This window comes from Alexandromys fortis, unplaced genomic scaffold, assembly GCF_014885135.2.
Source record: "Alexandromys fortis isolate MF-2015 unplaced genomic scaffold, M_Fortis_MF-2015_v1.1 scaffold_31, whole genome shotgun sequence".
Lineage (NCBI taxonomy): Eukaryota > Metazoa > Chordata > Mammalia > Rodentia > Cricetidae > Alexandromys > Alexandromys fortis.
In genome coordinates this window covers 576,458-588,111 of record NW_026067974.1, presented here as the reverse complement: position 1 = coordinate 588,111, position 11,654 = coordinate 576,458, and the positions used below count along the sequence as shown (strand labels likewise).

The following is an 11,654-nucleotide window of genomic DNA, read 5'->3' as shown; positions in this document are numbered from 1 at the left end:
GGATTCAGAGTGCCTTTCACATGTTAAACTGATTCAAGGAAACCAAGCTCTGAACTAGGTCTCACTATAGACCAAGTTGGCTTTCAAACAGCAATCTTGCCAGTTTATCCAAATGCTCTAGAGTTCAAACTTGTAGCCCCATGTATAGTTTCCAGCACTTTTATTATGTACATTTGACCAGTGTTGTCTCAACTGCAAATATAATTTGTCCACTTACAATGTCTTGTTTACTGAGACTGAAGAGATGGCTCCCTTACAGACATACATGAAGACAAAGCACCAATGTACATAAAACGTAAATCATGGGCTGGAGAGATGGCTCAGAGGTTAAGAGCACTGGCTGTTCTTCCAGAGGTCCTGAGTTCAATTCCCAGCAACCACATGGTGGCTCACAACCACCTGATCTGGTGCCCTCTTCTGGCCTGCAGGGATATACATGCAGGCAGAACACTGAATACATAATTAATAAATAATAAAAATTTAAAAAAATAAAAAGTAAATCATGTCTTTTTCCAAGTGGTAGGTTAAGTTGCCTACTCTTCCAAAGGTCCTGAGTTCAATTCCCAGCAACCACATGGTGGCTCACAACCATCCGTAAGGAGATCTGGTGCCCTCTTCTGGCCTGCAGGCATACATGCAAACAGAATACTGACAATACTGTGTACATAATAAATAAATAAATTAAACAAAAGGAAACAAATTTGTGTCCTTTCCTCTGTGGGCTATGGGGGAGTTGGAGTGAGAAAAGCTTATGGTAACAGACTTTCATGATTGCTCATGATTACAGTTAGAAAATCTATCCAAACCATCTAACTTCGTAGATTGATACTGTAAAGGGATTGCAGTAAAGCTTGTTTCCTGCTTTGTGGCAGAGCTCCCTCTTGTGGCCAAATGATTTATTACTAATAAAAGCACTGTAACAAGCCATGGGGACACTAAAGTCATGTCTCTGGTGAGTAACATCACCATGAAGGGATCCTATGTCTCTCACAGATCCCTTCATGGTGATGTTACTCACCAATAGCTTACAGTCATTACATTTTATGGTACAGAAATCAAGAGATGTTTACTGCCTCCATCTCCCCCACCCCCATTTTTTTTTTTTGAGACAGGGTTTTATGTAGCTTTGGCTGTCCTGGAACTCACTCTGCAGACCAGGCTGTGGGCTTCAATCAAACTCAAGGTATCCCATCCATCCACCTGCCTCTGGCTCCCAAAGTGCACTACCACTGGTTTTTTTTTTTTTTTTTTTAAGATAAAGCAGTTGGCTTAACTCTTTGTTTACCTAAATGGGAACTTCCATCAACAGCCATGCATGACTTGTGTTTCCTCTAAGACACTGACACTATCAAAATGTAAGTCTGGGGCTGGAGAGATGGCTCAGTGGTTAAGAGCACTGTCTGCTCTTCCAGAGGTTCTGAGTTCAATTCCCAGCAACCACATGGTGGTTCACAACCATCTGTAATGAGATCTGGTGCCCTCCTCTGGTGTGTGGGCATACATGGAGGCAGAATAATAATAATAAATAATTCTTTTAAAAAAAGGAAGTCTGAAGTTGCAGCTCAGTAGTAGAGACCCTGGGTTCAAATCCTCAGTACACCAAAAAGTGATATTTTTCTGCCTCTGGAGGTTTCTAAAATTAACTTGTACTATTCTATCCTATTTTCTGTGTACTGTGAAGCCGGGCGGTGGTGGCGCACGCCTTTAATCCCAGCACTCAGGAGGCAGAGGCAGGCGGATCTCTGTGAGTTTGAGGCCAGCCTGGTCTACAAGAGCTAGTTCCAGGACAGGAACCAAAAAGCTACAGAGAAACCCTGTCTCAAAAATCAAAAAAAATACCCTTTGATAAAGCACAACAAAATTCTGAATTACCGAGCAAAGCTTTCAAAATTAAAAAAACATTCTGAAGTTTTCAATCATGGAACTGAGTGGTTTAAATATGCTGTTAATCTCTTTTCTCTAAAGCAAAAATTATTTTTACAAGATTTATTCAACAATCACAGTAAAACTTTTCATGTCAACTTCATTCCAATCTTACAGAACTAGAATGGGCAAGGTTCCTGAGACTGAAAAGGAGTTGGGGAGATGGCATATCTGTTAAGAGCACTCACTGCTTTTTTCAGAGGACCCAGGTTCTGGTTCCCAGCACCCAGCAGCTCCCAACTGTCCAGTCTCCACCTCTAGGGGAGTCCAGTGTTTTCTTCTGGTATCCAAAGGCACCACTCACACACAGAGCAGTTACATACAGGAAAAACACTCAAACACAGAAATACAAAAACTTAAACCAACCAAAAAAAAAAAGAAAGAAAAAACCCCTTCTGGAACCTAAATACCTACCCTTAGGAGCACTGTACTACATACATACTGGGTGGCTGAATATTCCCTTCCATGGAGTAAAGCAGTCTGCTAGTGTTAACTATATAGTAAGATGTGGGTTACACCTTTTCCTCTATACCTGGTTCAGTCTAAAAGGATGGAGAACTTAAATCTCAATAAGGGTTTCAAAGTAACAGCCTTTTATTCACTCCCAAAATTACATACAGCAGCGTTAATCCTCCACAATACTAGTACAATTCTACATTCAACTCCTTGCCCACCCAGGAGAGATGTATGAGATTCACGGTTTTCATACTTTACATGAGGCTTTTATCCATATACCTTATATAAACACCTTCAACATGTCTAAGCAACTTTGTAATGAAGAATGCACTAGTATTTCTGCTGGCAAACTCATTAGTGACACTAATTATACAATGAAGGTATTCTGGCCAGATTTTTTACATTCAATTGGCTCGACAAAAACAATCCCTGGTACTCATGGTTTTTAAGATTTCAAAATTGTAGATTGTCAATCGATCTTCAAATCATGATAGAAATAAGCCAAAACTGGTTACAACAGAACTCAGTCTAATACTTTCTCTCCTTTTAATACTAAATATATTTTATTTCATTTGTAAATTTAACTACAAGTTTCATATACAAAGCAAAAAGGCAAACACCAAGAATTGACCTCGACCACAGGAAGCTGAAAATAACACCAACCCTACAAAACCATGTTCATAGACAAAACTAAGAAAAGCTGATCTTAGAATTTATCACATTCAACTCCAGAATTAAGATGGGCGGATATATAAACATTCAAAATTACTAAAAAGCTGGGAGGGGGGACCATTCCAAGAGAAAATTATTCATTCCAAACTTTAGTTGTTAAAATTTAGACCCCAAACTAGGTATCAAAATGTCTTACCTTTGTCTCCAGTAGGATGAGCTGAACAGCAAGCTGGGTTATTCAACCAGATGTTATGCAAAGTACTTGCTTAAAGAGATTTAAGTGCTTTCTTGGTTAGAAAAACTAATCATAGGGTCCCTACAATATCCTAAGGGAACAGAGAAGGGGAAGGGGTGGAAATCAAGGTAGTATTTTTATTTCCAAAACGGCATAAATTGTCAGTATGGGTATAGGTCTATTTCTTAAGACTTAAAACTTACTGTACTTTTCAAACACTGTTCTCTAGTGTTCAAACCCAAGAGATACATAGTCTTATAAAGGCAAAGAATACTTTTTATTCATTTCAATCTAGGGCTGAACTACTTAAAATAGATAACCTTCATTTAATAGAGGCCATTTCTTGGTCCTGTTTCCAAAGCACTCAAAATAGCCAATTTGCCTGTATTGAGCTCATATTTGCCTTTCAAAATTATTTTAGTAAACTAGGCATAGTAGTTCATTCATAATTCAGGAGTTTGGTAGACTAGATTGCTTTGGAGTGGGAGCCCAGCTTGGGCTACATACTGAATTCTAGGAAAGTCTGGACCAAAGCAAAGCCACACAAAGAAAAAAAAACAGAATCCATTTGAGAACTTTCCTGATCATACAATGTACTTAAAAACATATTCATTTAAATTTTCAATCACATATTTATGCTAATTCTCTAGAATTATTTTCAAAAGCAAATTTATGCTTAGTTATGTTTTGAATTCTCTTAACTACAGCTACTTAACCTTAATGAGTCTACACTAAAGTGAAATCCTGGTTTTGAACTTAGTTTATCTATCACTTTACCAGGACAGTCTTTAAAAATGTGTAAGTTGTGTGACCTTATGCAAATTTCTTGAAGCCTATGCCTTTCATATTAAAATTCTGGTCTTCCCCTAAATTTTCTTATACCCGACTAACCTTAAATTCAGCCAGCAACCCAAAGGAAAAGTTAAAAATCTAGCTTCTTCCATTATGATACTGAAGAGTGATTTGTTCATTCTAACTATAAGGAAATCACAAGCTTGGGATTTTAAATAAAAGTACCATACTCCACTCCAAGCAAGATGAAGATTCAGCTTTACAGGAGCTAACAGAGAGATAACACTAGACTAAGATATAATTGCTGACTTAGTACAGATCACTAAGTTTGGGGACAGAATACTCTTTATGGCTGAAAAGCTTTACAAGACATATTGATTCACCCTATAAGCAGTTAATATGTCAGCATACTGTCCACAACTCAAAAAGATCAGTGCTGCTTTCTACTACCCCTGCTGATGTTACTAATGAATTTGAGTGTCACCAAAGATTTCAAAAGCTACCTTCAACATCAAAACTTACTAGCCATCAACCAATTTTGTACAAAAACCTATTTTGTCTAAAGTATTACCAAAATAAACAGTACCTATAAGTTCTTAATCATACTTTAGCAAAATATGAAAGCTTAATTTCCAGACTATTAACCCCTACATAAGTGTACTACATACATGACTGCCTCACACTCAGTTTATTATCCCCTTAAGACTTCCACAACAGTAAGAGACAGTTATTATCGTTTATTAGATTAATATCTTTAATTACTAACAACACATAAACAAGTCAGAATTTATCAATTTAAAGAAATAGCTGATACACTAGTTACCCAGCAAAATTTTACATGAAGAGGAAAAAGGACAACCATGCATCGTTTTTTAAAAAATGTTTATTTTTTCAAAGAAAAACGGCAATAGCCAATTGGAAACCTACTTATTCTTTCAACTCCAATTTTGTTTTCTTTAAATTTAGAAGTGACTTACTGATTTACTATTTTAAACAAACCCCCCCTTTCCCCTTTAAATGTTTACCATCTACTCGTGCTGAATCCTTCCAAGGAGATTGCTCCAGCGTTTATCTCCAGGTCCTCGCTTTGCTCCTTTTACCAAAAAATGCAAAACACAATTCCATCGTGCATCTTAAGGGCTCCAATCGTCAAAAATAGGAAAAAAACTCTTTGGAATAGCCAATTAAGTTGAATGAAAAAAAAATCCACACGAATGCGGTTTGGTTGGGGCAGGAAGGAATCCACTCCTATGTTCCTGGTAATCTGATCCCGCTCCATGAATCCTGGTAATTCATCCTCCCTATCCTATCCACATTATGATTTGAATCCAATGATCCAGCTCCAAGGATTGGGATCCAGTGAGCCCTCTCCAATCCAAACCTTTATAACCAGCAAAACCAAAAAAGAGGAGGCAAAATGTTAGATACTGTAATCAAAAAAGGTTTCTGGGGAATGATGAGTTATGTCTGTCATCAGTTTAACAGATGTACATCAATAACTATCAAATTCCCCAAAACAAGTTTCTGTATGGTGTTTAGATAAATTTTAGAAACTTAATCATTACAGAGACTAACTGGAAGAAGCACTTTATATTTACACTTCAACTGATAATGCCAACACTTGTTACTGTACAGGTATCACGTTTTGTGGTTGCAAAGTTATGTAATTGAAGTTTACTGGTATTGCTACCCACCTAAGACTAAACTAAATCTATTGCTCCCGTCTGCAATTTAGCTTGTAAATTAAAGTGTTTTAAACACGAGTCAATTATGAATAGTAAAAGGGAAGGCGAGACTTAAAGTACTCCCAACTAGATTATCTACACTAATACGTTGGAATTCTATATTCTGCTGTCATTTTGTCTTTAAAAAATGAAATAATAACGCTCTATCAGTCACACAGAGGACATGCAGATTTAGCAGTATTGATATTATACTCTGTTTGGAAATAGACACCCTGTACCCACATGTACACCAACAGCAGGTCACACATTAACAGTTGTAACTAAGCACTGACAAATTAGCCATTCTTCCCACATTAGTCCCTATTAAAACAAAAAGGGGGGAAGGGAGCAAATAATTGTTACAAAATGGGCAATTTTGCCACAATTGCCAAGGTTTAAAAAGCAAAGCAATTGTAGCTAGAAATAACCGCATAAGATGCTGATAAAAATTTTAACCCTTGTCTTTTAGTATAAGGTCAATACTGCCAATTTCATCTGTGACAATAGCACTTGGAGTCATACCATTGCCTCCATTATTGATCTGATCCTCCTCAATCCTCCTTTTGACAATCCTAAAATGATTGAAATGTGCTCCACAATCCTTAATCCAAAGCATTCTTAATCCATCTCTTCAGATATGTCTACAGAAAGACACATGAAAAGCAAGATAAACATAAGAACTTCCCCAAGTAAGATAACCACAAACACCCCCAACATCCCATTTCACACAAACCAGAGCAGAATAGACATTTACACAATATCACAGTCTGAAGAGCATGGAAATTAACTAAATTTAAACAATCCTGTCTATGACATCACTTAAAATACAATTTACCAAGACATGAGGGGAATGTAGATGTTAGGAGCAAGGGGGTATTACATAAGAATGCAATTCAACACTTTAGCCCATTCTGAACAAAACAGTTTGAATTAAAAAAATGAAAAGATTGTACTGAGTAAAGGAAAACTGTATACAACATGGGTTCTACAAAAAGTGTCACCAATCATCTATGTACGAGAGCGAGATCTGCTATGACGGGGAGAATAGCGTGGTGATCCTCTGCTTCTCCTTGGGGAGTAACTGCGACTCCTGCTGTTGCTTCTGCTACGGCTTCTGCTACGACTACGGCTTCGAGATCGAGATCTTCCATAACTTGGACTTCTGGGCCCATCAACTTTAACCCGGATGTAGGCAGTTTCTCCCTATTGGATAGACAGAACTTTCCATTGAAAGATCTAAGCTTTCACCTGTCTTCAGACATGCTGAATGAATACAAAGACAGACAGACCAGGTCTCTGGTAATTTATGTGGACGCCCTTGCCTGTATCCTTACCTTCAAATTCCACTGTTAAGAACACTGTATCCAATTCTGGTCAAAGAAAAGAAAAGTGTATAACCTACCTCATGAGATCTAAACTTAGTGTTATCCAGTTTTCGAACTGCATACGTCATATCTTCTTTCCGTACAAACTCCACGACACCAGTGCCATCTCGGTAAACATCAGCATAACATACATCACCTGCTTCACGCATGTGATCCTTTAAGTCCTGCCAGCTTCCACTCGGAGGCAGTCCTGCAAAAGTGATTTCCCCCCACTTAATGAGAATTACCCTGCTCCACGCTAACTGTATTAATGTCCATCACAGCAAAGATTATTTTAAAATACTTAATGAGTGTACTTAAGTGTTTCCACGTAAAGAGCTGGTAAGAGTCTGAGATCCAGAGTCCAAACTTATTTGTAAAGGATCTTCATAGGCTAGTACTGCAACCTAATTTGGGTAAATCACCACCACAGTAATCTTTATTTACTAAATTCACCCCCAAGACCGAAAAGCCGTTTTACGAGCCCGGGTAAAAGGAAAAGAAGGAAAGGAAAACAAAAACCCAAACACCAAAACCTGTAGTTGTCAGACCAGTCTCGCGGGGAGAATTTTAACCCCCAAGGAGTCCACTCACCAGAGACAACCACTCTGTTCTCCGAGCGCCTGGATGGCGGGCCATAGCGGCCTCTCGGAGCTCCGCCGCCTCCACCCCCGCCGCCGCCTCGGCCGGTCCCGCGGCCGCTTCGAGGGAACTCTACCCGCAGACGGTAGCCGTCGTAATCGTAGCCGTCGCGCCCGTACACCGCATCTTCCGCGTCTCTGCGTGAGCACAGAAGGCGAAGGGGATGAGGAGGAGGAAGAGAGGGACCGGCGCCGCCAAGCTCCAGGCGCTCGGGGAAGCCGCGGGGGGACCGGCGCACATGCGCACCCCAGACGGCGCCGGAGCCCACATGCGCTGCATAATAGGGCCGGCCCCTCCCCCACCCAGAACCACGCCGGGCAGACTCCCGACCACCACGCCAGCCCTCAGCGCCTCAGTTTCCCGCTCCGGGGGCTGCGCATGGGCTCTGGGGACGTCCGAGGCGGCCGGCCACCGGAGACAGCACGCCGACTCGGCTCCTTGCTCGACTCCTGCAGGGGCGATAGCGCCTCGCTCCCGGCCTCGGAGCCCCTCCTCTCCCCCCCACCCCCATAATGTGAAGGCCTCGAAAGCCTTGCCCAACTACGCCAGCCTATGTCCTCAAGGCCGCAAGCCCCACGCTGCCTCACCGCGGGTCCTCGAACTCAACGAAGGCGAAGGGCGGTCCCCCGCGGCGGTTCTTCAGGTCGATGTCGCGGATGGCGCCGTATTTGTAAAACACGTCCTCAATGTCCTTGGTTCGGATGTCTGGAGGTAGGTTACCCACGTAGATGCGGCAGTCGTTGTTCCCCGCCGGGCCACGAATCACACCACCTCCTGACATGGCGGCGACGAAAAGCGCGGACTCGAGAAGAGGCCTTCCCACCAAGCCTAGCGTACGGCAGAGCGAGCCCTGAGCGGCACCACGTCTCCCGCGGCCCCGTCCAAAATGGCGCCTTTATCAGCTCGGCGCACTGATATGGGGGGGAGGGGGGGAGGAAGAGAAGCCGGAGGAAGCTGCGCGTCCGTCGCAGTACGCACGCGCACGGGCGTAACGGGTGCAGAGAAGTACGCTCGCGCAAGCGCGACGTCACCCTCCGCACGGAGGGGAAAAAGTCCCTCGCGTCCCCGGCTGGCGGAACGATTGGTCCGCGAGGCGGCTAGACGTTTGGTAAAAATTTACATACTGCGGAGGAAGGGGCTGTTAATCCCTGCTGAGTCGAGGCTAACCGGGCTCCTCAGGAGGAAACCGGCTTTGAAAGCAGCTCGGCGCTTTGAAAGGATTTGATGAAACCTAGCCTGCAGCCGAGTCCCGCCATGCTCCGCGGTGCTAACGGCCTTTGGCGGGAAAGGCGCCGGGGGCGGAGCCAGATGATGCTGAGCTGTTGCTCCGGAAACCTGCGCTTCGTCGGCGCTTCGGCTTGGTTGGCGGAGTGGCAGGTGATTGGTTTCAGAGCTCGGGCGGAGCTGTTGTCTGGTGTTTCTGCTAATCTGCGGTGGGCTGCGTTTTAGACCGTTAGAAAAGTGTCTAGGCGGATCCTTACCAGCTTCCCGATTGAACCCTGCCTTCGGTGTTTCTCTTCCTTCTTTCAAAGGATGAGAAAGGAAAAGTAGTAAAATATATGCAAGGACCGTAACTACTAGAGACAAGGGTTACATCTCAGGTCCGAGATCCGGCTTCTGTGCTAGACTAGGGAGTTAAGAACTTTTTTGCATTTTGTCTGAAATCAGGATATTTATATTGGATACCACGATTTTGTTTCTTTGTTTTGTAATCACGGGAATGGAATTTAGGGCCTTTTGTGTGAAATCATACAGGTTTTCAATGTTGTTAATGGATTCGAATTGGAATAAAAGCAAAACCAAGCAGAACTTGGTAACTTGTGATTTCAATTTCATAACTCCGGAAACTGAGACAGGAGGATCCATGTTAGCCTATGATACACAGTTCCAGGTCGGCAGGAGCCATGCGGGGAAACCCTTTAGATTAAAAAATTGGAAAAAAAATAAAGCCAAAGCCTTTTTTGTTGCTCTGTGTGTGTGTGTTGTTTTGTTTTACGACGCAGGATTTCTCTCTGTAGCCCTGGCTGTCTTAGAACTTGCTCTCAGACTGACCTGGAACACAAGAGATCCACCTGCCTCTGCCTCCTGAGTGCTGGGGGATTAAATGTTTGCACCACCATCTCCATTCTAAAATCAGCCTTTCATAGTCAAAGTATACATAAAACATCCAGAGGTGATGGTGTGTCTTTAAATTCCAGCATGTGGGAAACAGAATCTCCAAGTTCGAGGCAACAAGAGCTACGTAGACTTGACTCAAAAATAGATAAGCTAAATCAGATCCCCACTGGTTTTAAGGGTGATCTTCTGCGCTGTTATTTTTGGTTTTTACTAAATTTTTGTTTTGTGCATATTCTGTATCAGACACCGTGGCACACCTATGAAAGTCAGAAAATGAGTCAGTTCACCCTCCACCCCTACCGTGTGAGCCCCGAGATGAAACTGGAGGCTTTGGAAGAGCACCCTCACTGCATGAGCCGTCCTGCTGCCCTTTACGTTATTGATCATCTACAGCAGTCCTGAAATGGAACTATTAAATATTAAGACTGGCTGAAGAAATCAAGGCAATGAGAGTGGGGAGGGGCAGAGGCAGAGGGGTTTCTAGGCAAAATGCCTGAAGTGAAAACCTATGGAATTCCTGGGAGAAACTACAAATTTGACTAAAAGTCACAGTAAAGAAAGGAACACAGTATATGCAAAATTTTAAATGACTTTAAATGCAAATAAACAGTTCAAGAAAGGACCATTTTTTTGTTGTTGTTCTTGATAGTCATAAAAGCTAGTGGAAGTGTGTTGTTTGTTTTTTTGTTTGTTCGGTTTTGGTTTTTTGGTTGTTTTTTTTTTTTTTTTTTTTTTTGGTTTTTCGAGACAGGGTTTCTCTGTGCCTTTGGAGCCTGTCCTAGAACTAGCTCTGTAGACCATGCTGGTCTCCAACTCACAGAGATCCTCCCTGCTCGGTTTCTTTTGTTGTTGTTGTTGTTGTTTGTTTGTTTGTTTGTTTGTTTTGGTTTTTAGAGACGTGGTTTCTCAAAAAAGCCAGTCCTGGAACTCACTCTGTAGACTAGGTTGGCCTCAAATTCACAGAATCTCTGCCTCCCTAGTGCTAGGATTAAAGGCGTGTTCGGTGAAATGAATTTTATTATAAGGCATGGTAGCCCACATCTGTAACCCCAGGCCTCAGGTGGTTAATGAGGAAGATAATGAGCTCATGGGGAGTCTGGGTTACATATGAGACCCTGCTGCAGAAAACATGTTTAGTAAAAGTCTTGGTAAAATACAAACGGAATTTGAAATGATCAGAGATACTTGTTGAAATGTTGGGGAAAGTGGAGATTGTTTGGTTTCGAGTCAGGGTCTCCTGTAGCTTAGGCTGCCCTTTAACTTGCCGTGTTAGCCCTCCTACCTGAATGATCAGCTTGAAAAGTGAAATTTTTGATAAGTCCTTAAACTATGTGTGGCTAGCCCATATTATTTATCATCTCAGCACTTGGAGAGGCTGGGGCAGGAAGAAGGAGTTCAAAGTCAACCTCTACTGTATGTATTTCCAGTTAAAGACTGGGCTGATCTATGGGAGACACTGATTCAAAAGTATGCTGAGGCATGCCTTTAATCCCAGCACTCATGAAGCTGAGGCTGACTGGGAGTTTGAGGCCAGACTGGTCTATGTTGTGAGTTCCAGGACAACCAGGGCTGTGGGGGGCGGGAGGAAGGAATGGAACTGAGGTTCTCTGCTTTTGGTTTGGTTTGGTTTTTCTAGACAGGGTTTCTCTCTGTAACAACCCTCTCCTGTCCTGGAACTCTCTCTGTAGACCAGGCTGGCCTTGAACTCAGAGATCTGCCTGCCTCTGC

General features: G+C 42.4%; 1 protein-coding gene and 1 long non-coding RNA gene across 3 annotated transcripts; one reads left to right on the top strand and one right to left on the bottom strand.

The window, feature by feature from the left end:
* Window positions 1-2,493: 2,493 nt before the first annotated feature.
* Window positions 2,494-8,727, bottom strand: Srsf1 (serine and arginine rich splicing factor 1). 2 transcript variants are annotated; one of them, XR_007594430.1, is made up of 5 exons: window positions 8,396-8,727; window positions 7,761-7,945; window positions 7,205-7,377; window positions 5,104-7,005; window positions 2,494-3,377 (listed from the first exon to the last, which is right to left on the bottom strand). XR_007594430.1 is itself a non-coding variant. In XM_050157216.1 (4 exons), exons 1-4 carry the CDS (start codon window positions 8,587-8,589, stop codon window positions 6,811-6,813), a joined length of 747 nt encoding a protein of 248 aa, XP_050013173.1. In that variant the 5' UTR covers window positions 8,590-8,727; the 3' UTR covers window positions 4,944-6,810. The 2 variants fall into 2 exon arrangements, 1 of the variants encoding a protein (XP_050013173.1); XM_050157216.1 differs by lacking the exon at window positions 2,494-3,377 and having other exon boundaries at window positions 4,944-7,005.
* Window positions 8,728-9,044: 317 nt separating this feature from the next.
* LOC126510573 (uncharacterized) lies at window positions 9,045-10,549 on the top strand. Its single transcript, XR_007594431.1, has 2 exons — window positions 9,045-9,185; window positions 10,170-10,549. It is a non-coding gene; the product is annotated as an uncharacterized lncRNA (long non-coding RNA).
* The last annotated feature ends 1,105 nt before the right edge of the window (window positions 10,550-11,654 follow it).

Coding starts and splice junctions, on each gene's coding strand:
- Srsf1 (XM_050157216.1), bottom strand. CDS start 8,589: ATGTCAGGAGGTGGTGTGATTCGTGGCCCGGCGGGGAACAACGACTGC. Junction 7,946..8,395: donor GTTGAGTTCGAGGACCCGCG/GTGAGGCAGCGT, acceptor GTGCTCACGCAG/AGACGCGGAAGATGCGGTGT. Junction 7,006..7,204: donor CTAAGTTTAGATCTCATGAG/GTAGGTTATACA, acceptor TCTATCCAATAG/GGAGAAACTGCCTACATCCG.